This window comes from Elephantulus edwardii, unplaced genomic scaffold (genome assembly GCF_000299155.1).
Source record: "Elephantulus edwardii isolate Elephantulus edwardi_28Jun2011 unplaced genomic scaffold, EleEdw1.0 scaffold00063, whole genome shotgun sequence".
Taxonomy (NCBI): domain Eukaryota; kingdom Metazoa; phylum Chordata; class Mammalia; order Macroscelidea; family Macroscelididae; genus Elephantulus; species Elephantulus edwardii.
In genome coordinates this window covers 3,911,233-3,938,229 of record NW_006399813.1, presented here as the reverse complement: position 1 = coordinate 3,938,229, position 26,997 = coordinate 3,911,233, and the positions used below count along the sequence as shown (strand labels likewise).

At 53.8% G+C, this 26,997-nt stretch overlaps 1 protein-coding gene across 1 annotated transcript; it reads right to left on the bottom strand.

Moving 5' to 3' along the window:
- Positions 1–1,071: 1,071 nt before the first annotated feature.
- CNTN2 (contactin 2 (axonal)) lies at positions 1,072–25,230 on the bottom strand. Its single transcript, XM_006887910.1, has 22 exons — positions 25,158–25,230; positions 18,691–18,835; positions 18,390–18,565; positions 18,097–18,192; positions 17,464–17,673; positions 17,072–17,171; positions 15,596–15,771; positions 15,049–15,185; positions 14,482–14,611; positions 12,235–12,385; positions 12,013–12,140; positions 11,335–11,510; positions 10,724–10,844; positions 9,470–9,628; positions 8,854–9,003; positions 7,037–7,107; positions 6,583–6,817; positions 5,468–5,580; positions 2,983–3,169; positions 2,637–2,749; positions 1,598–1,766; positions 1,072–1,181 (listed from the first exon to the last, which is right to left on the bottom strand). Exons 1-22 carry the CDS (start codon positions 25,228–25,230, stop codon positions 1,072–1,074), a joined length of 3,126 nt encoding a protein of 1,041 aa, XP_006887972.1.
- Positions 25,231–26,997: the final 1,767 nt, after the last annotated feature.

The window sequence follows — 26,997 nt, the reverse complement described above, 5'->3', positions numbered from 1 at the left end:
CCCCTGGGGAGGTGATGGGCCAGTCTCACCCCCTACATTACTCAGAAGACTCCTGACTCCAGGACACAAAGAAAGAATGCTCCCCTGACCCCCACCTTGTCAGCACTGCAGGAGAGTGAGGGTCAGGGGCCTGCAGGTAGGGGTGGTGACTGCAGATGAGCAGGTGGAGCTGGAGGAGGGTGGGGCACAGTTGGCAGACTCCTGCCCCTCCACATGCTGCCCAAACCCTGGGTATGTGGCAGGGGGACTGTGCAGGATGGGTCTTGGGGTGGAGGACCTCCCCAAGACAGCCCTTTAGTCATCCAGTCACCTGTAGTGGCTTCTGTCACTGGGAGGTGGGTAACAGAGTCACGTTGGCAGTGTTGACTGAGAAGGACCGTGACCGCCCAGGCTGACGCTCATTCCCACACGTCCCAGCCCTTCTCTGCTCATCCCTCCCAGCCCCTCCGACCCTGCCCAGCCTGGACTGTCATGTCCCAAAGCTGAGGGGCTCAGGCACCTGGCGGCAGACATCAGGGTCCCAGTTCTCAGCAGGCTGGAGGTGCCTGGGGCCTCCAGGGAGTCATCCAGGACAATGTTGGGGTCCAGCTATGCCACCCCTCATGAGGGGACAGAGGGACAGTCCTTGGTCCCAGAGTTCACCTCACTCCTTGCATCTGCTCATCACAGTCCTGTTGGGCTCTGCGAGGTGCAGGGTCCAGACATGATCCTGGAGCACCGTCTTTACCGATTTGAAGATCACATTTCCAATTTCCTTCTTCCCATAGGCCTGCTCCTTCATCCAGACCCCGGAGAGGGCCCAGGCACAGAGTCCAGGACTATGGAAGTTACTGTCTTTTGCCTCTTGATGTAAAGAAAACAAAAAAAATCCTCTCGTGGGGTCTATCCTGTGGCAGAATTTGGAACATCCTACCTCCTACACGAAGGGCACTGTTTAAAGTAGGTCTGGACAACCAACCACTCTTGGGCACAGTGTTGGGCTCCCCTGGTGTCTGGGAGGTGCTGGGGTCAGCTGACTGTGTCCATTGGAGGTGGGCGTCCAGCTCTGGCAGAGAAGGTGGGCGGCCGGGATCAGAGCTGCAGGTAGCCGAGGACGAAGAGCACCGCCATGGACGGGGGGAGCACAGCACCGGGGTGCATGGATGGACAGACTGCCGCATTCTCCACCATCATGCTTGTGCCTGAAAGCAGTTGGCAGACATGTAGGTTACAGTTTGCCAGGCACGAGAACACCCAGCCCTGCCCTCTGAATAGGATCAAGCCCTTTCCTAAGGAGACTCCGGGCCAGCATCAGGACGGGGAATGTGGAGGGCTGGGGGGCCTTGTCAGCTGCACGTCCCAAATGTACAACTGTTGCTTTTGCTGAGTGTCAGCCTTCCCTGCACCCCGGTAAACAGAGACCCTCACTTCCCTGACCCCCAGGGATGCTTTGTTATGGGTGGGGAAGGCAGGGAGGGAGCAGTGCCAGGACTGCTTAGCACCCCCATTCCCTTTGGGGTTTGGCAGAATTGGGGTTGGCTTAGGTGGGGATGGTTCCTGCATTAGTATCTGGGTGAACCCTGACACTCAGAGGAACCAGGTAGGGGAGAGGCTGCACCTCCATTCCTCACGATATGGACTTCAGCCGGGATCCCATCCCCTCCAGGCCCTGTGGTCCGAATCTGCACGAGGGCGTGGGAAATGTCTTCAGGCACAGCAATTTCGATCCAGTTCTTGTTGGTGAGGTGGAGCATGGGTGACGGGTGCAAGTCATTCTGGTAGAGCATCTGTAAGAAGAGGGGAGCCACGTGGGATTTCTCACCCCAGGTCTGGTCCCTCTTTTCTTCCCAGCCCGAGTCCCAGGAGGAGCCCCGTGGGTCCCAAGATCCTTGGACGAAAGGTTCTCCTACATACCCATCTCTGTGTCCACTACTCTTGAATGAGCTCCTCATGGTGGGGAAGGAAAGTTTGCAAGTAGCTAACTCCTCCTGCAGACTCTTTAGGCTTGAGGGACCTCTAGACTCCAGCCAGCTATACCGCCTCCATGAACTCCTTTCCCTTCCCGCGTGCCCTCGTATTGGCCTCTAAAATGTATCTGGAGAACCACTTACAAACTTCATGCTTCTCCCAATCAGATCGCTGCTGAGGTCTAACTCAGATCCTTCTTAATATAAACTACTGCTCCCTTGAGATGGTGGTGTCATAATGTACCACTGAGTAGATACCGACTCATAGCTGGTCCTCCAGCCAGTTTTCAGAGGCAGTAAATTGCACAGGACTGTCCATCTTTCATGAGCATCTCTCATGGAACAGTTGGTGGATTTGAGTCATGTACCACTGGGTGGGCAGCACAGGTCTTTCTTTATCTCTAAACCACCAGAGCTCCCAGGAGGTGGTAGTAGTTGCTATCAAGTAGATTCCAATTCATGATGACCCCATGTGAGTGGAGTGCGACTGTGCCCCACAAGGTTTCAATGGCCTTCAGCCTTCAGGAGTGGATTTCCAGACCTGTGTCCCCAGGGACCTCAGCGTAGATTCCAATTGCCAGCCCTCCCGGCCCTTCACCGTGTGTGTGTGACCCACGGGCTCTCTTTTATTTACTGGACATGCCTGTGGGTTGTTCTCACCACTGGATGCTTGCTCGATCTCTTCCTTACCTTATAGCCAGTGACTGCAGACTCATTGCGGAGGGGAATCACCGGGTCCCACTTGATGCTGAGGCTGGTGCTGGAGAAGGTCCAGGAGATGTTGCCAGGAGGTCGCTGGGGAGCTACCAAGAAGGGAGAGCTGGAGACTTCCCAGTGTTGCACCACCCCACCCGCGGGCATCCTGTGAGTCAATCCTTTCAGGAGGACTGCTGATAACAGACTCTACTACTGCCTGAGAAGAAAACCCCATGAGGCTGAGAGAGACAAGCTGAGGGCACTCTGGAGTTCCTCAGGTCTCGCTGCCATACCTCTCTCAATAAACCCCCTCTCTCTGCTCCACCCCGCACACACTCACGGGACTTCATGGTAGTGGCACTGTCTGAAGGGCTGGCAGGCCCGGTGCCGGCCCGGTTGTAGGCCCGCACGGTCACGTGGTACTTGGTGTTGGGGTGCAGGCCCGTGACTCGGGCACTGGTGTCGAGCCCTGCAGTCCTCACACGATCAGCAGCTGCTTCCTTGTCCCCAGCTTTCCAGTAGCGGATCTGAGGGAGGCAGGGATTCTAGAGGGGGTCCAGGATCAAGCCCAAGAGCTCAGGGCCACTCCGACTCCTGATTGAGGCCCCGGACAGCTCCATGTTGCTTCTCTCCTCCTCCCCCTGGCCCTTTGACTCCGCCGTGGGTCTCAGAGACTGTGCACTAGATTAGGAGTCAGGGTTGTTAGTGCTGTTTCCTGGGCCCCTAGCAAAGTCCTGAGCCTAAGAAAGATGCTCACTGTGGATTAGATAAGGGAGCGAGTGGGTGATGAACAGGGGATGGGCACAGGCTCATTCTCGCAGTGGCTTGCTAAATCCTACTCCCATTTATCTAACTCATGAACTACCAAGGGGATTCTGCTAAGGATTTCTTGTTAGCTGCCATCAAGCCAGTCTCAAGTCATGGAAATCCCTTGGAGAATGGAATGAAATGCTGCCTCCTCCTGCATCACCCCCACATCAGCTATAGATTGGACTGTGGTGATTTATTGTGATTGGGGGATGGAGGTTGCCAGGCCTTTCTTCATTCCTCTTGGTCTGGAAGCTTCACTAAAACTTGTTCAGCTTCACAGCAACACGGAATGGTAAGACCCCATCAGCAAGAGGTGCACTGGACAAGAACTGAAGCCAGGGATCCTGCATGTTGTTGCTGCTGTGTGCTGACCTATAGCTGGTCTGAAAACACAGCTGACCCTCTAGCAGGTTGTCAGGGGCACTAAATCGCATGGAAGAAGACTGCCCATCCTTCTCCCATAGTGCAGCTGGTGGATTCAAACCTCACCGTTTTGGGATTGCAAGACAGTTTCTTACCACTAGGCCACCAGAGCTCACTCCCTGTACAGGAGGCAGGGATTCTACCAACCCACCACCACAGCATGACATGTACATTTGTACTTGCAGAGTGGCCCCCTCCCCCTAGGAAGTGTATGCTGGCTGCACGGTAAGTGCACACCCATTGTCAGTAGCATCTGTGATATCAAGGTTAAATAGCATGTTGTTACTAGTTTTGCTGTTATGTGCCATTGAGTTGCCTGCGACTCATAGTAACTCTATGTACAACAGCTCTGAACCCTGCTCTATCCTGAGCCAACTTCACTGACTCTGACACACCAACACCCATTACCCAGTCATTGAATCTATCCATCTCATCCCACATCTTCCCCTCCTGCGCTGTCCCTCCACCCTCCCAAGCATGACATCCTTATCCAAGGACTGGTTCCTCCTGGCATAGCACAGGCACGTTTAAAATCAAGGGCGGTCTGGATCTCTCTCCTCAGACGCCTTTGAAGTATAGTGTTGGAGAAGAGCACTGAATATCCCATGGCCTGCCAAAAGAGCAAAGAGGGCTTGGACAAGGTGCAGCAAGAGTGCTCCTTGGAGGTAAGGATGATAAGGCTTCATCTTACATACTTTGGGCCTGTTGCTAGGAGAGCTTATTCCTTGGAGAAGGACATCATGCCTGGAAAGGTGGAGGGTCAGTGAAAGAGAGACAGACCCTCAACCAGATTTGACAGTGTGACTGCAGAAATGAATCTGAGTATGTTAGCGATTGTGAGGATGGCACAGGGTAAGGCAGGGTTCAGATCTGTTTGCTCATGAGAGTCGCTATGGGTTTTACTTGACTCGAAAAAATCAAACAACAACCTCACTGTTCTGCGTACTCTCCACTCCAGTGGAGTGAGCTCTACATGGTGCTGAGCTGACCCCACTGGAATGCGATCTGCAATGTCGCTAGCACGTTCAGCCTGAGGGATTCTCCCATCAGCAAAGGCAGCTCTGACTTCCCTTCTCCTCCCCTTGCTCATTTTTGCCCTCTGTCTGCTCCACTGGTGCCCCTGGATAGTCATCTGTGGGTCCAGGGTGAGGCCTGAGACTGCCGGGCCATAAGCTCCCCTGGGGCCGAAGATCAGCGGGCACACGGGCGGTCCATGCTGTTCCCTGAGGATGCTGGGCTGAACACCCAGGTAAGGCTGCCCAGGAAGCACTCGGCAGCAGAGAGTGAGCAGGAGCCACTTAGCCCTGTCCAGAGCCTTTTCCTCCCATGGGTCCCCCATCTCCTGTGATGGCCTCTAGCCAAGTGTTCATTGTCTATTAAATAATCTACAGTCTCTCTTCCCCAGTGGCATCAGATGTGTAGTCTCTGTATCTACGGTGCTGCCCAGAGTAGTGGGTCCTCTCTTGTTTGCCTGGCCAGTGAATGATTCAGGGAGCAGTGATGTGTGAGGAGTGCTCCTGAGCTGCGCAGTGCCCCTATGTAACATTAACACCCCAGCACCCGCCCTGCCCAGGCCCAGGCTCAGTGCTCACCTCATACCCCAGGAGGATACCATTTATGTCCTGCTGCACTGGCTCCCACGTCACGTTCATCTCTGAGGACGACACTCCTTTGGCCCAGACTTTGGCAGGGGCCATCCGGGGTTCTGGAGATTAGTACAGAATGAGTTTGACCTCCTTGTGCCCTATAGATTAGCCTGCATCCTGAGACTGTTCTCAATAAGGTTTCAGAGGAAACCAGACCCGCCCATGGATGCCCGTTGCCCCCCAGAGAACAGCACTCTTCTCTCCTGCTGAGAGCAGGCAACAGGATGGTGGAGTAGTGGGTTGGTGGTCTAGGCAGAAATGAGGTAAATGGCTTAGGACCATGGCAGTCACTTAACTTCTTCCTACCCCACTGCATTGGGTCTAGAGTTTCAGTCTCCTCAACCCCCTCTTCAGAGACTGGAGCTCAACTCAGGTAGCCCAGTGGGTAGGGAGTTGCTCTGCCAACCAAATGCAAGCGTTTGAATACACCCAGCTGTTCTGTGGGAGAAAGACGGGCAGTTTTCTACCGTGTGATTTACAACCTCTGAAAATCCGCTAGAGGGTCAGCTATGAGTCGGTTTTGTCTCAACAGTACAGAAAATTTTGTGGAGAGGGGAAACAGGACAAGTTATTTGGGTGGATGTGGATGGGCCATGTAAGGTGGAGAAAGTGGGGGCAAGGCAGGGTGAAGAGGGTGAGGGTGGGGCAGGGCAGGATGGGGTGAATGGGGCGGAGTGGGGGTGGGACAGGAGTGAGAGGGAGGGAGGGAGGGAGGTGGGGGACGGGGCAGAATGGAGTGGGCAGTAGGGTTAGAGCTAGGGCTGTGGGGATGAGGGCAGGGGGCGGTGCTCAGTAAAGAAGGGTGGGGCTGATCAGAGAGGGGCGGGACTGAGCAGGGAGGAAGCAAGAGAGGTGAAGAAAGCGCGGGACTTACCGGGAAGGGGCGGGGCCGAGTGGGGAGGAAGCCGGGGAGGCGAAGAAGGGGCGGGACTTACCGGGGAGGGGTGGGGCTGAGTGGAAGGTCAAAGGTGGGGCGGGGCTGAGCAGGAGGGGGCGTGGCTGGGCGGAGAGGGCGGGAATAGGTTGGGGACCAGGCCTAAGGGAGTGGGGGCGGTGCCCACCTTCCTCCGCGGAGTACACGATCGCAGTGAGGCTCTCGGGCCCCTCACCACGGCGGTTGTAGCTGCGGATCTTGACCTGGAAGGGCGTGTAGGGCTGGACGCTCTGGTTGCTGTAGACGAAGTGCTGGGCGTCGGCGCCGGGCACCCGGGCGGTCTGCCAGCCGTCGCTGCCCTGCCTGCGGAAGGACAGCAGGTAGCCGAAGCCGTCTCCGTTCTGGTACTCCCGCGACATGGGCTGAGGGGCAAGAGTGTGGCATGGGCGAGGGGCCGCGGGCGCTTGCAGGCCCGTCCTCTGGCTCCCAGCCTTCCCGAGAGGGGCGGCCCTGGGGGCGATGGTGCGGTGGAGGCTCAGGGCCGGCCTGCTCTGAGCGGGACACGAGTCCAGAAAGGGCCAGTGGGGAGGAGAGGGCAGTGCTCGTCCCCAGAGCGTGCGGTTCTGTCCCTGCCAGCTTACCGTCCAGTTGATGATGAGTTCTCCAGGGGCTCCACCTCCTCCGCTGAGTCCGGAGGGCGCCACCGAGGGGGCTGCGGGGGACCAAGGGACACAGACGGCACTTGTTAATGGGCAGTGAAGCAACAAAGGCAAACAGGGACACCCCTTCAAGTAAGTTCCATTTGCCCTTCAGTCCCTGGGGATGAAGAAATCCGATTCCAGTTCTGCTGTGAACTAGCTGTGTTACCCAGGACAAGTTACTTAAACTCTCTGTTCCTCTGTTACCTTGTCCACAAAATGCTGATGCTCTTTCTCTCACAGGGCTGTAGTGAGCAAAATTAAACAGGACAGTCACAAGCACATATTAGCTGCTCCATAAAAGATAATTTTCCTCGTCACTCACGTTAGCTTAAACTAAATGATAGAGATTGATTCCTTTTACTTTAAATTAAATGGGATAAATAATCCAGAACCGCAGTTAATGCAAGCAGCATTTCTTGGGGGGTTTCAGGATGTCTGGCGTTTATTTTCCTTTTCCTGGCAGATTTAATTTCCTAGTTGTCTCTAGTATTAAACAAGGCTGATATTAAACAAGAATGTATTTTATCAGCTTTCACAGCTTGGCAGGAGGTAGCTTGGCTGGGGGTCAAAATATTTCTGCAGAGAAATCTAGCAATTAGAGACTTTTCATTTGTTTCTGGTGCTGATAGCCTCTTTCTCTCAGTGCCGTTGAGCTCTGACTGACTCAGCTGACCCTCCCCTGGGTTTACAAGGCGGAGGCTGTAAATCATATGGGAGAAGATTCCCCTTCTTTCCTTTGAGGAGCTGCTGGCAAATACGAACCACCAGAGAGGCACCATCTTTTGGTAAGCGGTACAACTCCCTGCTTGCTGACTGTGTGCCCGGAGCTCCCTGATGATAGTTGAGGGCCTTGTCATTTCCCCAGCACACTGCCCATTTGATCCTGGAAGATGGGAGTTAGTCTTCTCCAGGTGGCAAGACTGCGAGGGTCCATCCTTCCTCTGTACCCCACCTATACTGATTCATCAATTCTGGGGATGCTAGAATGAAGGACACCCCTTACCACTCACATCTGATTCTCAGAGGAGTTTGGGGTCAATTAAAGGAAGTGTTCTCTTAGAAGAGATGCCAGTTGAAAAATCAGAGTGATTCTAAAGAGAGCATTGAATGTCAGCTTGGGGCATATAGGGAAACATGTTTGAGGGAGACACGAAGGCAGTACATTTTATGGGTGAGAAGAAGGGAGGCTCGGTCCCGATTCTGTGTTGTATCTCTGAGTAAATAGCAATCCTGTTAAGACTAGGGAAGCATGGCTTGCAGGCACTGGATACTACCCTGTCCCCCAACACAATTCACATTCTCTCTCTTTTACACACACACTCTTTCTCTCTCTGTTTCTGTCTCTCTCTTTCATCCATGCATACCTTCTCATTAATCAATCCCGGCAGCTCAGGCAACTCCCAGGAGGCCTGGGCCTGGATTTGAGTTCAAACTTAGTGTGACATTTCTCTTCTCCAACCTCCTTCTCACCCATGAAAAATACCCTTTAAGTTTGATATCTTTGTAGATTCCAATGCAGTTGTAGCTTCATTGTAAGACTGGCCTCTACTGGAAAGATAGTTGTACTAGATGGCCCTCCCATCTCCAGCAGGCATGGTGTGATGCTGGGCCTGGCCCTGACTCCTGTGCATTTGCTGGAGAGTCTGGAGCCTGGGGTGCAGGACTAGAACCCAGAGCTTGCTTGCCACCGACATGGACACCTTGTAAGGAGGAGCCAGGGCTCTGCTCTGGTGGTCTCACTGATCCATGACTCTCACCTGCTTCCTTGGTCCGGATTTTGCTGGAGGGCCCACTGGGCTCGCCAGTGCCCAGGATGTTGCTGGCGACCACCCGGAACTCATAGTCCATCCAGGGCGTGAGGCCCAGCACCTGCGCGGTCTCGGCATTGCCCTCGATGTTGGCAGGATCTGCAGGTCACCAGGATCGGAGGCGTTAGTCCACATCCCGGCACTTACTGGTCTGGATGTAGAGGGCAGAGACTGGACCCAAGTGACCTCTATATCCAGCCCTCATCACGGTGCCTGTCATATGCTGAGTGCTCAACACTTATTTCAGAAATGCTGGGGAGAGGAGAGGTTTGGGGAGCAGCACAGGATGGCCCCACTGCCGTGCCTTTCCTGAGACCACACACGCTCTCCCTCTACAAGTGTTTCCTTGTCTCTGTAATAGTCCCCCTGAGCACAGACTGCATCTCCCCTCCCCTGATTCTCCCCTCCTCCTGCTTTTGTGCAGCAGCCTCCCTGAAATGGCCTTGGATCTTCCAGCTGGCAGAGGGCCTGCACTTGTCCTGCTTTGAAGCACCAGCCTCCCCCCTGCACGCCTCCTGCCACTCCTGCCTCTCCATCAGCACCGGTGGGCAGACATCACACTTACTGGTCCGGACCTGCTTCCACTTCCCTGCAGGTGGAGTTCGAGCTTGCAGGGTGTACTTGGCAATGGGGCTATGGTTGTCGAAGCCTCGGCTCCAGCTGAGCTGGACAGTGGTGTCACCGATGGCCCTCACCACCACGCCTCCCGGGGGACCAGGTGGACCTACATCAAGAGACTCAGCACGGTGAGCCGGAATTGGGCAGCTTTCAATTTGGACCAACCTCTTCCAAGACTGGCTCAGACTGGTGCAGTACAAAGAGGGGACAGCAGGGGGCACAGTGAACCCACTTCTCACCCCGAAGGCAAGGCGGGGAGTGTAGGATGTGGGGCTGGTTGTGCCCGTGGGAAGGATGTGTTCAGGTCCCTCAAGGCTCAAGGCTGGAGGAGCTCATGGAGGCACTCATGCAGATGTGTGGATAGACTGCCTAGCCATTGTCCTTGAGAGACTAAAGGGAGCTCTGGTGGCCCCGTGTTAAGACACTGCACTGAAATCCAAAAGGCACATGGTTTGAATCCACAAGAGAGGGATGGGCTGTCTGTCTCTGAAAACCTACAGAAGGATCAGCCCTGAGTTGGCTCCGACTCGAGGGCACACAACCACACTAGTCTTTGAAAAGGGCACTCTGGTGACACAGCCTGCAGCAAGCTATGCGGCCGAACAACCCGGGTGGCACCTCTCTGGCAGTTTTAACCTACCAGAGGTTCTGCGGGGAAAGATGGGCAGTTTCCTCCCGTGAGATTGGCAGTCTCCAAAAAACCTGCTGGAGGGGCAGCTGGGAGTTGGTTATGACTCAATGGCAACAAATTTGAGGTTTTTAGTCTTTGGATAAGTTGTGGTGGTACGGTGTTTAAGCGCTTTGGCGCTAACCCAAAAGCTGATGGTCTGAATAAACCACAGCCTGGAAACCCCTTGGGGCAGTTCTACTTTGTTAGATGGGATCCTTATGAGTTGGAACTGACCGAATGACATTATGTGTATCTTGTTAAAAAAGTCTTTGACAACTTCTTGCCTCAGCACAGCATACCAGTTTGTGGTTCGTGCTTAAGAAAAGTGGCTTTTTAAAAGCTTTGCTTTGGAGGAAGAATATTCTACTCATCTAAAATCTGCAGAGAACCTTGGAATATACTCAGCTCAGTGGGTTTCTACCAGAAACCCCAACAGCCTTCAGGGAGGGGAGGGAAAGAGAGCAAGGGGTTGGGGAGGCCCGTGGGTCCTCTCAGGAAGTTGGGATGGGGGGCGGTGGGAAACCCCATCACCTCGGACCAGCACTGTGGCCTCCTTAGACGCACTGTCCACCACAGTCTGGGCTCTGCACGTGTACTTCCCGCCATGGCGCAGCTGGGCGTTCAGAATGGTCAGGTCCCCAATAGTCTCCTTCTGCACGTGGCGGGGGAGAGTAAAGGGATGCGGATCAGAGAGCAGCCTGGCTAGAGGAGTGAGCCGCGAAGCTGACTTGAGGGTCCCGGCTCCATCAGACTCCTCGACACCTCAGTTTTCCTGTATGTTCAATGGGAAGAATCAGCTACTCCCCCACTTAGTACTGCAGCTTCAATAACAAAGTTTGCTGTGGAGAACAGCCCATGACTGTCCAAGTTAGTAATGTTATAAAATAACAACAGTGCTAGGGAGATGTGCTGGGTTCCTGGAACCCCAGGTTTATCTCCCACCTCCCCAAAGCCTGGTCACCGGTTGGCATCCAGGGAGCTGTCTGCTGAAGGGAGGGTGGCCATTACCCCAAGGGTGAGTGTGTCCACATGGGCCTGAGGGGCTAGGGAGGGCTTTGGAGAGTTGAAGGACATGATCCTTAAGGCCACCTTGGGTGTCTGTCTACCCAGGAGGAGGGAGGAGCCCTGGGACACAGGCTCACCGCACTAGCCCTCCGGTAGTGACCCCCGGGCTTATCAAAGTCGATGGGGAAGTCGTCCAGAGTCCAGGTGAAGGTGAGGTCCATGGTGGGGTCATGGGAGGCGTGGCACTGCAGGGTTAGGTTGTCCCCCAGGTTGATGTCAGCACTCGAGGGGGCTAGAGTGATCTTGGTTGCATCTGCCAAGGAAGACAGGCCTGTGGGTGGGCTGAGACAGAAACGGGCCAGGCAGGGGCAGAAGGGCAGGCGAGCGAGAGGCTCCAAGGATGGAAGGAGGCAGCTCGTGATGGGTTACCAGGCCTCAGCTGCCCCAGCCCAGGGTGGGAAGAGGGAAAGCGTGATTCCAGATGACGGCAAGGGGTGATCATAGGCAAAACTGAGTCTTGGAGTCCCTTCAAAACTGAACTAAGAAGAATGGGGGTATGCCAGAGCAGGACCATGGGGTGGTGGCTGTTGCAGTGTACTATCTAGTCAGATCCAACTCATAGCTGACCCTCCAGCAGGTTTTCAGAGGCGCTAAGTCACATGGGAGGAGACTGCCCATCTTTCCCCTGAAAAGCAGCTCAAAGATTTGAACCTTGCGTCTTTGTGTTGACAGCGCACCTTCTTAGTGCCGGGCCACCAGAGCTCCCTCTAATGGACCGGAGGAGATATGTCATCATGTGGCCAAGGAGCCCTCACCTCGCACAGACAGGATACCAGTACTATTGGCTTTGCCCATGAAGTTCTCGGCAAAGCAGATGTATTTGCCTTCATCGGACCGACTGATGTTCCTTATGATCAAGGTGCCATCTGGAGTTACAGTCACTCTGCAGCAAGGACAAATATGAGCCGTAGTCCTGGGTAGAGGGGACTTCCGTCCCAGGAGAAGGGAAGCAGGTCCTGGGGGAAGAGGGGCTGCACCTGCTACTGTTGACTAAAATCTCTGTGCCTTTGCTCCAGAGCACCTCAGCCTGCGGAGCTGCCCTGGGCTGGCAGGGGATGGTGACCTCTCCTCCCCGGGCTGCAGGGATCAGACGCCGGACAGGATTCAGCCTGAAGTCAGGGGCCAGTGCTGGAAGGAAAGGGGAGAGCCCATGGTCACCCAGGGCCAAGAACAACACCAGTGCACCTTACAGAGGGGCCAAGCTCCCAACAGGACTGCTTCCAGCATGCATCCTGGACCCAGTGCCTCTCCCCATGCCCACTGCCACCACTCTGGTCCAGGCTCCTGCCCTGTCTGGACGCTCACAAACCCCTCATTGGCCTTCCTGCTCTAGTAGCTTCCCTCTTGCTCTGCAGCAACCAGACTGATATTACAAACCTGGGCTAGGCCCCAGCCCACAGTCAAACTCTCTACTACTGTGCTTGGAGTGAAGTCCAGCTCCTCACCACAGCTCTAAAATCAATCCCCAAAGCTCGAAAGAGGACACAGGGTGACTGCACAACATGAACACAATTGGCTACACTGAGCTGTATGTGTGAAAATGTTGAATCAGCAAATGTCTTGTTATAGGTATTCTACACACACACACACACACAAAAGAAAATCCTCCACTTCTCTGATCGCACCTCACTCTGCTCTCCTGCATTCATTACGCTGCAGCTGCTTGGGCCATTTTTGAAAATAATTTTGAACCTGCCACGGTTTTCCTAGCTCAGGACTTGCTATGCTTTTTGCCTGGACATCCTCACATATTCACATGGCTATGTCCTCGCTCATCCTCCCGTCACATTCCAAATGTTACTACCTCAGGAAGCCTCCCCTAACTGACTGCTCTATCTAACTGGCCTGCCGCCTGCCCCTCATTTCTGTCCTTCCCTTACATGGCGTGGCTGTCTGGAGTTGGCTTATTTGATTTGTGTCTATCTTTCCATCTCTCTACTGGATTGTAAACTACTTGGAAGCAGAGACTTATCTACCATATTAGCTCTTCAGAAAATATTGAATAACTATTAGCTGAAAGGGTAAATGAGTAAGTCTTAAGTGTCTCTGTCACTTACACAGTTGGCATCCTCAGACCCATTTTGCAGATGAGGAAACTGAGATTCTGCAACTAAGATACCAAAACTAGCTGACAATTATTGGCACCTGAGTGATGCAAATGGTTTGTGCTTGAATGTCTTGTTATATATAGTTTACACACACACACACACACACACACACACACCCCTCCACCTATTGGTGGGTAAAGAGTTTCAGCACCAACTCAAAGGTATGCAGTCTGAATCCACCAGCTGTTCCACAGGAGAAAGACAGGCAATTTCTCCCCTCGTGACTTACAGCCTCTGCAAACTCGCTGGAGGGTCAGCAGTGAGTTGGTTCTGACTAATGGCAACGAGTTTGAGGGTTGTTGATGTTTTATTTGTTATTAACCAAAAGGTTGGTGATTCAAACCCACCCAGTGATGCTTTATAAGAAAGACCTGCAATCCCAGAGGTTAGCGGTTCAAATCCACCAGATGCTTTGCTGGAGAAGGAGGGACATTCTCCTCCTGTACCAGTCCGATCTGATTTGACGGTACACATACACAAAAATTATAAATTTTTTTTAAAAAAAAGAAAGACCTGGTGATTTACTTTTATGAAGATTACAATCAAGAGAACGTCGAGGACTCTCCTTCATAGGGTCGTTATGAGTCGCCTGTGACTCGACAGCACTTAACAGCAACAACAACAACAATCAAGAGAATCCTGCGCAGTAGTCATGAGCCTGACTTGATGGCTGTGGGCTTGGTTTTGCTTAAGTGATAGGCAGGTCCTCTGTATTTGACTTTGATCATATTTAATGCTGACAATAAGATTTATTGTTTCCCAAATTTTCTAAATCTAGAAATGGAGACATAAAGAAGTTAAGTTGCTTGCCAAAGGTCACACAGTTGAAAGGATTCGAACATAGATTTAATGAATTTGACTTTAAATTACTTTTGCCACCATTTTTTCCTCAATGGCAAACACTTATTTGTGCCAGCCAGACAAGAACAAGACTGAGACTCTCCCCGTGGGCTCAGCCTAGAGTCTCGCCTCCTTCTCAAACCCCTCTCTTCTATTTGTAAAGTTAAGGAAAGCTCTGTAACATGTGTGTGTTCATGTGGAGAAAGCTCACGGTAGTCTGGAACTGCTAAAGTCCCGCCCGTGTGCTCAGCGAAGCCGTGGCCCCGGGGCCCTTACCCTGCACGGCCAGCTCGGCGCTGGCGTAGATGGTACCATGCTTGTTCTCCGCCACACACTGGTACATGCCTGAGTCGTCCAGGGTCAGCTTGGAGAACCGCAGGTCCCCGGCCAACACCTCCACCCGGTTCTGTGCAGAAGAGTCCAGCCCAGGGCAGGGCAGGGGTCAGGAAGGCTGGAGGACCAGGATGGAGGGGTGATGGGACGGGTGGGCGCAGGGAAGGTGACACTGTCAGCTCCCTCGGGGGGAAGTGATGGATGGGGGCTCACATGTCCAGGTCTGGGAGTCCTGGCCAGAACCTCAGAGATTACCAGGCCTCTCCACAAACAGGAAACTAAAGCCAGAGGGCAGAGCACCCATCCAGTGTGTGTTGTGAGAGACCCAGGACACAACTGAGACTCTGGATTCTCCAGGCAGGACTTGAACTGCGGGCTTTCTTGGGCTAGCATGTGGCCACATGACTCTGGGATAGAATGAAGTGCTTAGAACCACCCTCTGGAATCCTAACTAGCCTTGAGGGGCTGCTGGCGGTGAAGTGGGAGCAAAGGATGTCCCAGGTTTCCTACCTGCGAGGCCAGAGGCTCCCCATTCCTCAGCCAGCGCACCGTGGGTCGGGGTTTGCCGGCAGCCGCACAGCCCCACCACAGGTTGGAACCGATGTCAGCCTCCATGTCTGAGATGACCTTGAGCCACTCTGGCTGAGCTGTGGGAGGAAGAGAGAGGGCCTGGGGATGAATGGAGGGTGCTTCCTGTCATTTAATCACAGCAAGGTTGCAGTTCCTGCGCCAGACAGCAGAGGGCATGAGCAGCACTCCACGATGGAAAAGACAAAGGGGCTGTTGGGGAAGGAAGAAGCAGGCACAAGAAAGCTGGCAGTTTGTGCCACTGGCTGTTTCCGCGACTGTAATCATTCTGAAGTTTTCTGTGTGCTCTTTCTGGCACCCTTGATCAAGCTCTGAGCTGGCCACATGCTCTTTCTGGCACCCTTGATCAAGCTCTGAGCTGGCCACATTCTCGTCTGTTCCCCCCACACAAGGCAGCCTTGGGCCGGAGGAGGGCCTCCTTGACTTTTGGGGCTGAAGGGAAGGGGGAGAGAGAGCCCGGGCTCCATACCCTGAACGATGATGCGGCCCTGGACGGTGTCGCGGCCCTTGGAGTTCTCTGCCTCACACTCGTAGGTGCCTTCATCCTCAAAGCTGATGCTGGGGATCTGCAGGGTGGGTTCGGCTGTGGCCCACTGTGGGGACAAGGAGCCGTCCACTTTGCGCCACTTGATCCGGGGGACGGGGCTGGCAGGGGAAACAAAGTCAGGGGGGCGGGCTGAGCAGGATACCCTCGTGCCTGCACCTCCTTGCACCCAGACCCTCTGCTCTCCTGGGCAGGTGGGCATGAGGAGGAGGGCAAGGGTTGCTGGGTTGGGGAGGGACAGGGAGGGAACACGGAGGGTGGGAGGGTGCCTTGGGCCCCTTCTCATGCTGTTTGTTCAGTTTTTCCCAGGCAGCCCACAGCTCAGGCAGTGAAGGGCTGGATGCAGGCTCTCCTCTCCCCCTCTTCCCAGCATGGTGAGGCCTATGAAGCTAGTCTCCTGATGGCCACTGTGCCTCTTTGGGTTTGTCCTCTTCAGCAGTGACCTGGGCCCTGGGCCTTTAGGAACCCGTTTTCCTCCCCTCTTGTCTATGCTTTCTGAAGGTCTCTTTATATTGCTAATCTATGCGCTGAAATGAACTGAGGCATCTTGAATCTTAAAGGTGTTTAATATGGCTTTTTGGAAGCCCAATAACTCTCCACAAAGCAGAGGGCAACCTGAATAATGGAATGACATAGCTGAGGGTGCAAAGTGCAAATCACATTCATTCAATAAATATTTATTGAGCACCACCTATATGCTTAGTCCTGTCCTAGTGACTCCTCTCTTGGGAGAGCAAAGCAGAAGATGCTTTCTGTTGTCATTTCTTTCACAAGGTATCTGTTAACATTCACAGGACATTTACTAAATGTTAGACAGTGTTCTAAGCACTTTGCATGCATTAACTCATTTAATCCTCATAACAATTCTGGGTCAAAGTCAAAGTCATTGCCATGGAGTCATCAGAGCCAGCTCATTGCTGACCTCTAGCGGGTGTCTAGGGCTCTAAATTGCACGCAAGTAGATTGCCCATCTTTCTCCCTTGGGTTTGCTGGTGATTTGAACCATCCATCATAGAGGCAAGGCCTTTGGATTAGCAGCCCAACTCCCTACGGGCTAGTCCACCATCTTGTAAGTACATATACTGAGGTTTGCAGAGGCTTAGTAGCTGACCCGGGCTCATAGCCGAGTGACAGAGGAAGGTTAGAGTTCGTCCAGCGTGCTGGCCTGCCACCAGTCCTGTTTGAGCTTCTGAGTGACCAAGTGACCACGGGTTTAAGGCTCTGGCAGGTGTGGCATCTGATCCAGAGAGTCAGCGCTCAGTGAGGGCTGGTGGCTCCTTGCTATGTCCCAGGCACTGGCAAAGTACTGGACTCAGGCAGAGGCACCAAGATGACCAGACCCGCCCCTGCCTGCCCTCTCCTAGCGCCAGCCCAGTCCAGCTCCCTCCTCACTTTACTCACTTCCCAAAGGCGAAGCACTCCAGGGTGACCTGCTGCCCCACCAGCGCATAGGTCTCTGCTGGGAAGCGGGCCTTGATGCTGGGTGCAGAGAGCCGGGGATCTGGGGAGACAGGGCTTTGCACATCAGAGGCAGAGGCTGCCTCCAAGCAGTGCTCCTGTGCAGGGTGCTGCAACCTGTTCAGAGGAGGCTGTGTGGCTGTGTGCATGTTCTTGTGTGTGTGTGTGTGTGTGTGTGTGTGAGCGTGTGTGTGTGTGTGTGAGCTGAGGAGAGTCTGGGGCCCGGGACCAGGGTCTGAAGATTTGCAGGGAGGAGGTGTTAACTGGTCTTCCCAACCCTGGGTATTCCCATCCCTGACCCCCCCACCTCCCACCCACACCACACCGGTCCTGACCCTCAGCAGCCAGGTTGAGCTGCGCAAACTTGCTGAAGACGCTCTTGGTGGAGAAGTCCATGTGGCTGGTGGCCAGGCAGGAGTAGTTGCCCAGGTCTGAGGCATTGGTCCGGGCAATGTACAAGTTCCCTGTGGTCTGGGACACGAAGTGGCGGCCGTCCGTTGGGATGAAGTTGGGGAACTCATTGAGGAGCCAGCGGTAGGACAAGCCTAGGACATGGGGAATTTGAGGTGGTCAGGGGTGCTGGGCTTGGGGCAGCACTTGGGGAGACTCCGTAGACCCTGTCCCTAGCGCCTTCAGGGCTGTGAACTGGAGCTGGGAAAAGCAAGCTGGGACTTTACTGCTACTCTCAGGGAGCTCCCTCTCTGATGGGGATCCCCTGCTCCTGTCACTGCACACCTTCCAGAGTGGGGCGGGACACAGCTGTGGCACTCAGTGAGCTTCAAGTCTGCAGGCAGAAGCAAAGCTCACAGCTAGAAAATTCCAGGCCCAGAAAGGAAATATAGTCACTTAAAGATGACTGGGGACCCACCCATCAGTGGGCCACTTGGCCCCTTTTATTCTGCACCTCTCCTGCACAAAGTCCAGAAGGCCTCTTGGGCCCACTGACCTCGGCTCAGGCCCTGACTCACCTGGGTAGTGAGCAGGTGGGTTACAAGGCAGCATCACCCCCCAGCCTTCATGCGCCTTGACTGGATCTCGCTCTTCCTTGGAGAATTCCTGCAGAACTGGGGGGACACCAGGGGCTCAGGCACTGTCCTCCAATCCCGGGATTCCCCCCAACTCCCTCCCTCTGGCAGAGTAGCCTCTAGGGCAAGTCTTGTGGGACTAGTTTCTGATGTGAGGGTGCCACGTGCCTGCCCCTTGTGGACACTCTCCCAACACTCCTCCCCTATCTTGGGTCCTTGTGCCCTCTGGATCTCACAGCCAAAGCGGAGGACGGCCTCCCTGCTGACCACGGTGCCCACTGGATTGGAGGCCAGGCACTGGTAGACGCCGGCGTCCTGGGCCTTGGTGGGGTTCATGATGACCAGGTTGCCCCCCACCAGCTGGTGACGGGAGCCCGGCTCCAGCTTCATCTCGGTACCGTTCATCTTCCACCTGCAGCAGAAAGTGGTCGGGATGGCGGGGAGCTGAGTCCTGTCCAGCTGGGTCCGCCCTGCACCAGATGTGAACAAACACTGAGTAGCTGCCCAGGGCCCCCACCCCCACCACAGAGGTCTCACCGATAGGTGGCGGGGGGGCTGGCTCGGGCGCGGCATCCCAGCGTCACCTTCTCCTCCGTAGACTCCTCTGGGAATAGCAGGCCAAGGGGCTGGTCTTCAAAGACAGGCCCAAAGGTGGCTGGGGTTCCCCGAGCAGAGGTCCAAGCTGCAGGTGGGGGACACCACTGGAGATCTCAGGACCTGAGACTGGCTGGACCCCAGCCTCCGGGGCTTTGGTTACCAAGAAAACATCCCTGATGACCGAAATGCTCTCTTTTCCACGCTGTCCAATATGGCAGCCATGATCCCCACATGCTCATTGAACATGATAGGCGAATAGTGCACCTGAGGACCTCAGTGTTTTATTTTCATTTTAATGATGCTAAATAGATATATGTATATTTATTTTAAGTGGATTTTCCTGTTTTTGAGATTATGCACAGCAAGATACACACCAATTCAATAATTCCTATGTGTACAGTTAAATGCAATAGAGATTTAAACAGACAGTGCAGGTCTCATCTGGTCCAGTTAGCTGAGCCAGTCATCTGTCCTACACTTGGGGACTGAACGAGCACCTGCTGTGTACCTGGCTCTGGGCTAGAAGTTGTTTTGTTGTCATGTGCCGTAGAGTTGCTACTCGTAGCAACCTTATGTACAAGAGCCCTAAAGCCTGCTCTATCCTGTGCCAATCTTATTGTCTCTGACACACCTATTGCCATTGCACCAGTGACTGAATCAATCCACCTCATAGAGGGTCTTCCTCTCCTGTGCTGTCCCTCCACCCTCCCAAGTATGATGCCCCTCACCAAGGACTGGTCCCTCCTTGTAACATGTCCAAATTATGTCAGACAAAGTATCAGAATCTTTGCCTCCAAAGAGCAGCCTGGCTTAACCCTCTCCAGGACAAACCTGTTTGTTTTCTTAGCAGTCCATGGTATATTCAACACTCTTCTTCAACACCACAACTCAAAGCTATCAACTATCTTTCTATTACCCCTAGTCACTGTCCAGATCTCTGATGCATAGCAGGGCTGCAAAAATGAATTATATGGTCCCTTTTCCTCAAGGAACTTGTGGCCCATGCAAGTGGTCAAAGCTGAGCTAGAGGTTTATGGCCAGGGGGCTGGGACTCTCTAAGTGGAAGCAGTACCCACTGCTCGGAGATGTCACTGGGCCAGAGAGGTGGAGAGGGAACATGCAGGCCTTTGAAATCCCTGGCATCAAGGAGGGGGCCTAGGCTTTAGGGCTCAGACAGAGCCCCAGCCTTGCTGTGTGTCTTTGGGCAAATTGCTGAACCCTCTGAGGCTCCGTGTGCACATGTATGAAATGGCAGGAACAATATGTACGAACTCACCTCGCAGGGTCTGTGGGCGGACGCTCTAGAACAATGAGTTGAGAGAAGCCTGCCCCTAAACCTGCTTAGTGTCTACGGGGGCCCACGCCGGGGGTGGATGCAGACCGGGAAGGAGGAAGGCACTGTGGTGGGTGGCCATTGGGCAGGTCGTGTGACAGTTCAAGATGTCCAGAAAAGGGCGTGCCTTGCCCATGGACACACAGTGGGTCTGAGGCACTGGCAGGTCCAGATTGCAGGGCTCCTGAGCTGGTGGGACACGCGGGTACCACATCCACACACAGAGGCCTGTCTGCATGGACCATTGTCCTGTGTGCCCAGACAGCAGGAGGACCCAGGAGCCCTGAGGGGCAGCCTTCCTGCACGGGCGCAATTCTGTTGTGACTGGTGGGGTCTGGCGCTTTCCCGTGTGGCTGCGCCCTGGAAGGCAGACCTCCCCTAATTGGCTCCTACCCCTCAGCACAGCTGATTTCCGTCTCTCCTTGGTAGTTCATGGAGGGGATCCCCATTAACCAATTAGTGCCTGCACTCCCAGACCTTTGAGCTGTCAGCCTTCTTCCAGGGTTGGGGCTGGGGCCCCCATGCTGCAGCTGAGGCCCAGCCTGGCCCCTTGGGAGAGGGGGGCAGCTGTTCAGCAGCTCATAGAATGAGGAAGGCACAGGGCTCCTAAGAATGGTTTGGTGCAGACAAGCCCCCCGCCCCCCCCCCCAGCACTATTTCTTACTGCTGCCCCAGGCTGTGGAGAGGGGTTGAATCATCCTGGTTGGAGAGCCCAGCTTAATCCCAAATTAATGATGGTGGCTGGGCGTAGATACCCCTGCCCCAGCTGGGACTCCTGGGAGGGCAATGATGGGGCTGCGGAGGCAGCAGGCTGCAAGAACCACCTTGCAAAATAGCAGCTTCCAGGAACTCCATCTACGGTGGGAGGTGGCGGGGTGGGCTCAGGGAACACTGGTGCCCGAAGGCTCTCTTTCTTCCCCCCAAAAGGAGGCTCCTCTGTACTGAGCCCTGCACACCTCGCAGTCTCACACACCCTTCACACCTCCTGCCCGCACAGCCTTTCCCATGTGCACACGTATATCACGTGTGTGCACGTGGTCACCTCTGGGAGCTGCTCAGCTATCCAGCTACAGACACATACACATCTGTCCTGCACTCACCCGTGACCTACAGATACAAATGTCCACACGTGACACAGGCAAGCTGGGTGCCTGCGAGTAGATTCCCATTAAGGGAACATCATGCGTGTCAGAGAACTGCTCCACGGGGTTCCATACCTGAGGTTTTAGATGATGTCCAAGCCCTCCCTTTCTTCTCTGGAGCACCAGTGGATGGGTACTATTTATTGAGCACTTATCGTTTACCAGAGCTCTGGTGGCCTAGTCCGTTCAAATCCACCAGTGGCCCTGCGGGAGAAAGGTGGGCAATCTCCACCCGTGCAATGGAGGGTCAGCTATGAGTCACTTCCCACTTCACTGCGATGAGTTTACTGTTTGCCAGGTACCAGGCTCCTTACTGCCTAGTTGTAAATGTTTTACAATACAAGTGGTGCTGTTTTCTTACTTTGTGAATGTGGGAACTTCGCCTTCAAAAGCGAAAGACTTGCCCAGCTCACACGGCCAGGAGGAACAGCGCTGAGGATTTGAACCCTGGCCAGTCTCAACCCCCCGCTGACAGCTTTAACCACAGTGCCCACGATTCTTTGCTTCAGTTTCCCCCTGGATTTGTCTGGGGGTCCTCTTCCATGCCCTGGCCTAAGGATCAGGCCAAGGACCCCAGATGTTTATGGGTGCTGCATGGTGAGGCTGCTGTGCTGGTAGTGTCACAGACTGGTTGGCATTCATAGCCCATCCAACGTGCACAGGAGACGTACTGCTTAGGGTTCTCACGGCCGATATGTCAGGTCTTTTTGTTTTTCCTTTCTTGTGACTTGAGTGAATGTTTACAAAGCAAATTGGTTTTCCATTCGCTCATTCATATACATTTTATTTTAGAACATTAATGACACTATCCACAATGTCTTCTCACCTTCCCCACTCCCTCCCTGTAATTCTCATTTCCATGCATCCTTCTACTCTACCGCTTTTGGGCTTTATCCTTGGGGAAAATGCCTTTTTTTTTTAAGGTGTGAGTACCTCTTTGATGTTACTGGTCGCTTTATAACCTCCTCACACAGCTGAAACTAACACATAGCTGGCGCTCCACTGGGTTTCTGAGGCCGTGTGTCACATGGGAAGTGACTTCCCATCTTTCTCTGCAGGAGATGAGGGTGGATTTGAACCTTTGGTTTAGCAGCAAACTCTCAGTGGGCTATGCTGCCAGTGCTCCCTTACAGGCCTGTCATCTGTTGAATTAGGCTTAGAAGAGAATTTTATTCCAGATTAGAAGGGTGACGAAGCACAGTCTCCATGCAGACCAGTTAACCTGGACTTTTGTACATGTTTAAGTTTTGCCCCACGTCCTCCCTTAATCTATCCAGGCCTTTCTTACAAAGTGCTTCTGAGTTAGCAGCCAAGCACATTAACCATTTGCACCACTGAGGTACCCCCATCAAGTTCTAAATCAAGAGTCAGCTGGGAAATAGGCCTGAACCAGGGGCTGGAAGGGCCGTCCAGCAGTTTTGCATCCACATGTCAGCCCAGCAACCCCCAGCCTGGGAGGAACGGCTCCTGGGGGGCCCAGTCTCAGCCTCCGCTGCCACTTTAGGCTGCACAGGGCAAGAGAAAGCACCTTCAGGTGAGAGCACCCGCCATTCCCCTCACTCAGGGACAATTCAGTCTCAGAACCCTACCCTCTGATTCAGGGAGCCAACTACCAAGGGGCACAGTCCTGCCTTGTTGCCTCCCACAGAAATGGCCTGGGAAACCTTGTCGCTTGCTCCTGCCATGCAGGGAAGGCACCTCAGCTCTTGGCTTTCCTCACTGACTAGCCCTGGGGTCACAGCTCTGAATTCCAGAGCCTAAACCCCAGCCAGTGGAAACATTAGTCACCATGAGGCAGAATCAACAACAACTGGTGTTTTCAGGACATAAGGAGGTCTCTGAAAGTGTGCCAGTGGAGTTTCTCCTGGGAAGACAAGACCCTAAAATTTGCTGGCTGCAACCTGGTGGAGATGGGGAAGTGGGGAGTGGGGAAAATGGAGAGGAAGGAGAAGTTGTCACTGAGGCCAGAACTTCCTGGTTGTGTTGATCTGGGCTACAATCAGGGCAGGGGGCCAATCAGTGGTCCCAGCAGGTCCTCAGAGCAGGAGCAGGTGGGCTGGAGACCCCCTTAGCTAGAGGACAGGCTGGCTCTCCGGCTCCTTCTCAGCACCTTCTCAGAAAAGCCTGGGCCTCACCAACCTCTTCCTGTCTGGTCCTGCCTGTCAACCTCCCTCCTTCCCAGGGGTGAAGCTGCTGGCCTGGCCCCTGCCTTTGCCGGGGCCTCCCTGCCCTGCCTCAGCTCTTCCCAGTCCCTGTTCCACTCCAGTCTGTTTGTCAAGCTGCAAGTATCGCCTTGAGGAATGCTTTCTGAGTCCCTCTACCTTCATTCCTGTCTCCTCCTCACGGAGACTCCAGAGCAGCTCTGCTCAGTAGAACTTTCTCTGATGACTGACATGCTCATAGCCTGTATTGTCCAAAAATGGCTACAGCACACTGGAGATGTGGCTGGTGCAGCCACTGAACCCAACTTTTTAATTTAACAGCCACCTATACCTATGGCTATTGGCTGTTCTGTTGGGAAGTGTGGCCTTAAGAGGCTGCAACGTTGGCTTGACCACAGAGACCTGGTTGATCCAGACGTCCTTGGGTGGTGCCAACAGTTTGCACTTGACTCCTAGCCAAAAGGCAGGAAGTTTGAACCCACCCAATAACACCTCAGCAGCAAGACCTGGTGAGCTGCTTCTAAGGCTGCAGGCAAAATGCACCATTAGGCCTTGATTGTTACTGTTGCTGCGTGCCATTGAGTGGAATCTGACTTACAGCTGACCCTCCAGAAGGTTTCAGTTGTAAATCACACAGGAGAGACAACCCATCTTTCTCCTGGGAAGCAGGAGGTGAATTTGAACTGGGTGCCTTTGGGTTGACAGCTCAGCTCCTTGCCACTAAGCCACCAGAACTGATTAGATACTATAATAAATGTGCTACCTCTATCAATGGCCATTGATGGCTTTAAACAAAGTGACTATGAATGACCATATGAAAAACCAATATGATTTCTAAACAAACCCTCATGAAGGGAAAAAAAAAATAATAAAGAACCAAGAAAGCCCTAGGATCACTTAGTAATATGTTTTCTAGCACATGCGATGGCTGAGGAGGACCAGCTCTGAGGCAGTAAGTCCCCTTGTTTGGTTCGGCTGGGGCTAGTTCTGCATGTATAAATCATGCACCACCTCGGCATCGTTCTTTTTTTACCTGTAATAGGAGAAGACTCATTCCCTCTCTTCCTCACCTCAGAGAACCACAAATGGGAATACTTTACTGAAAAGCACAAATCCCTCATAGGGACCAACTCTTAGCTGACCCACCATTGAGTTTCCAAGGTGGTAAATCTCCTGGGACGATTGCTGCCCATCTTTCTACCCTGAAGCCCCCGAGGTGGGGCCTTAATGCCATTCTCTGCAGACTATGCCACCAGCGCTCCCTGGAAATGTTTTAGGAAAGAAATCCAGGATCTCTGGTGGCCTGGGGGTATGGAGCTGTGCTGCCAGCTTGGGGGTATGCGGTTCAAAACCACCAGCTGCTCCACAGGAGGATGGGCAGTCTCCTGTGCAATTGACTGCGTCTGGAAGCCCACTGGAGGGTCAGCCATGGGTCAGTTCTGATTCGACTGCACATAACAACAATAGCAATGCATTTGATAATTTCTGTACTCATAGTAACAGCTTTGGTTGTTGCTGTTGGTGTGTAACATCGAGTGGGGACTGACCCATAGCTGACCCTCCAGCGGGTTTGCAGAGGCAGTTAATTACATGGGAGGAGACTGCCCATCCTTCTCCCGCAGAACAGCTGGTGAATTTGAATCACGTGCCTTGGGTTCACACAGCTTCTTACCACCAGGCCACCAGATATCCCTATGATAGAAGTCCCTGTGACAGCTATGATGGAAGGACGTCCCTGCTGGGCTTTGGCCCTGAGATGTGCCCTCTTACCTGCAGAGGAGAGAAAGGCCGTGGTGGCCAGCAGCAGCAGCAGGGGTGGCTTTCTCCAGGCCGGTGTCCACATGGTGGGCGTCCCAGGCGGAGTCAGGGAGTGGAGGAGAGGAGCCTCAGTCCAGCGAGCGGCTCTGGCTGGAGGCAAAGAAGGAATCTAGGGAGACAGGAGAGGGAGGCTCTGAGCTGAGGCCGGCCCTCCCAGCTCTGGGCACATCTGGGTTGGTAATGCTTTGTCTGGGCCCAGCGGGGGTGCAGGGGGAGGCAAGGGGAGGGGAGGGGAGATGAGGGGCAGCCGGAATTGCTCCTGCACTAATCCTCCTTCCTGGGACTCAGGGGAAGGGGCTTGGCTATTACCAAGATGCTCCTCCCAGGCTGAGTGCCTCCTGCGGGCCTCCAGGGAGTCTGGCCTGCCCGGGACCTGCCATCCCTCCGGCCAGCGGGGTGCTGCTCAGGAAGTAAAAGCAGCAGCTAATCGGGAGATGGGAACCCACCTGCCCGCCTGTCTGGGCATTTCCAGTAATAGTTCTTATAATCTCCAATAACAGCACTCAGTCCACAAGAGAACAGAGCCAGGGCCTGGGTTTGGGGAACTAGTAACTTTCTGCAGTGATTGGGGTCGACTCTCCCCCTTTCCAACTTCCCAGCTACCTCTGGGAGCTGCATTAAGTATCCTAGGACCACTTAGCAATAAGTTTTCTAGCAATAAGATGAGTCTCATGGTTTGTCCCTGTAAATACATTGCCTGGTGGGGCTGTGACCCTGGCTGGGCTAATGTGCCCCCACAGGCCTTCTGAGCAGGAAGAGTTAACACAGCGCCTCCCTTTTGCATGGAGATGAGCAAGAGAAGAATTTATTTGGCTAAATCCTGGTTGCTGTTGTTATCATGTGTCCCTGATTTGGTTCAACTCTAGCCACCCTGTGAACAACGGGACTGAATCTTGCCCTGTCCTGAGCCATCCTCACCTTCTCTGGACCTTTGGAAATTTCACTTCCGGGTAAGCCCTAAGAGCAAGTCGGCCTGAAAAATGGGACTTCCGCCCGCAAGGTGATGGCTGGACGCAGGGTCAGCCTTGCCAACTCCCCCAACTCCACCTGCAAGCTGACCTGAGTTCTGGGGAGGGTAGGGCCAACCTTCGCAGTGCCCCCCACACCGCCTGCAGGCTGACATTCTGAGTTCTGGGAGGGCTGCAGATCGCAGGGCGGGGCCCGACCAAGAGGCTGATGGGGATTCTGCTCTTTTGTCTCACTGCCTGTTTGCAGAAACCTAGGAGTAGGGACCGTTGCCTGTCTGTCAGTTTGTTACACTGGTGGCTTGTGTCCTGTATGATACTGGAAAGCTCTGCCATTAGTTTTTCAAATCCTGGCAAGGTCACCCAAGATGGACAGATTCCAGTGGACTTTCTAGATGAAGACAGACTAGGAAGAAAGAGCTGGACATTTACTTCTGAAAACTGTTGTTAGGTGCCATGGAGTCGATTATGACCCTTAGCGAACAACAGCTCTGAACTTAGCCCTTTGCTGCACCTTTCTCACCAGCTCTGACCTGCTCAAATCCATGGTGACAGTCACCGTGTCAATCCATCCTGTCAACACTCACCCTCGCTTTCCTGACCTTTTCCAGCATGATGTCTTTTTCCAAGAACTAGGCCCTCCTGACAACACATGCCCGAAGTATGTGAGATGAAAATCAGCCAGGGGAAAAAACCCCACAAAACCCTTTAGGATCACAACAGAAAGCTGTCCGACACAGTGCTGGAAGGTGGTCCCTGGATGCAAGCCTCTCAGAATGCACACCCGCAGTCACAAAGACAGCTTCATTCTGCTTCATATGGAGTCT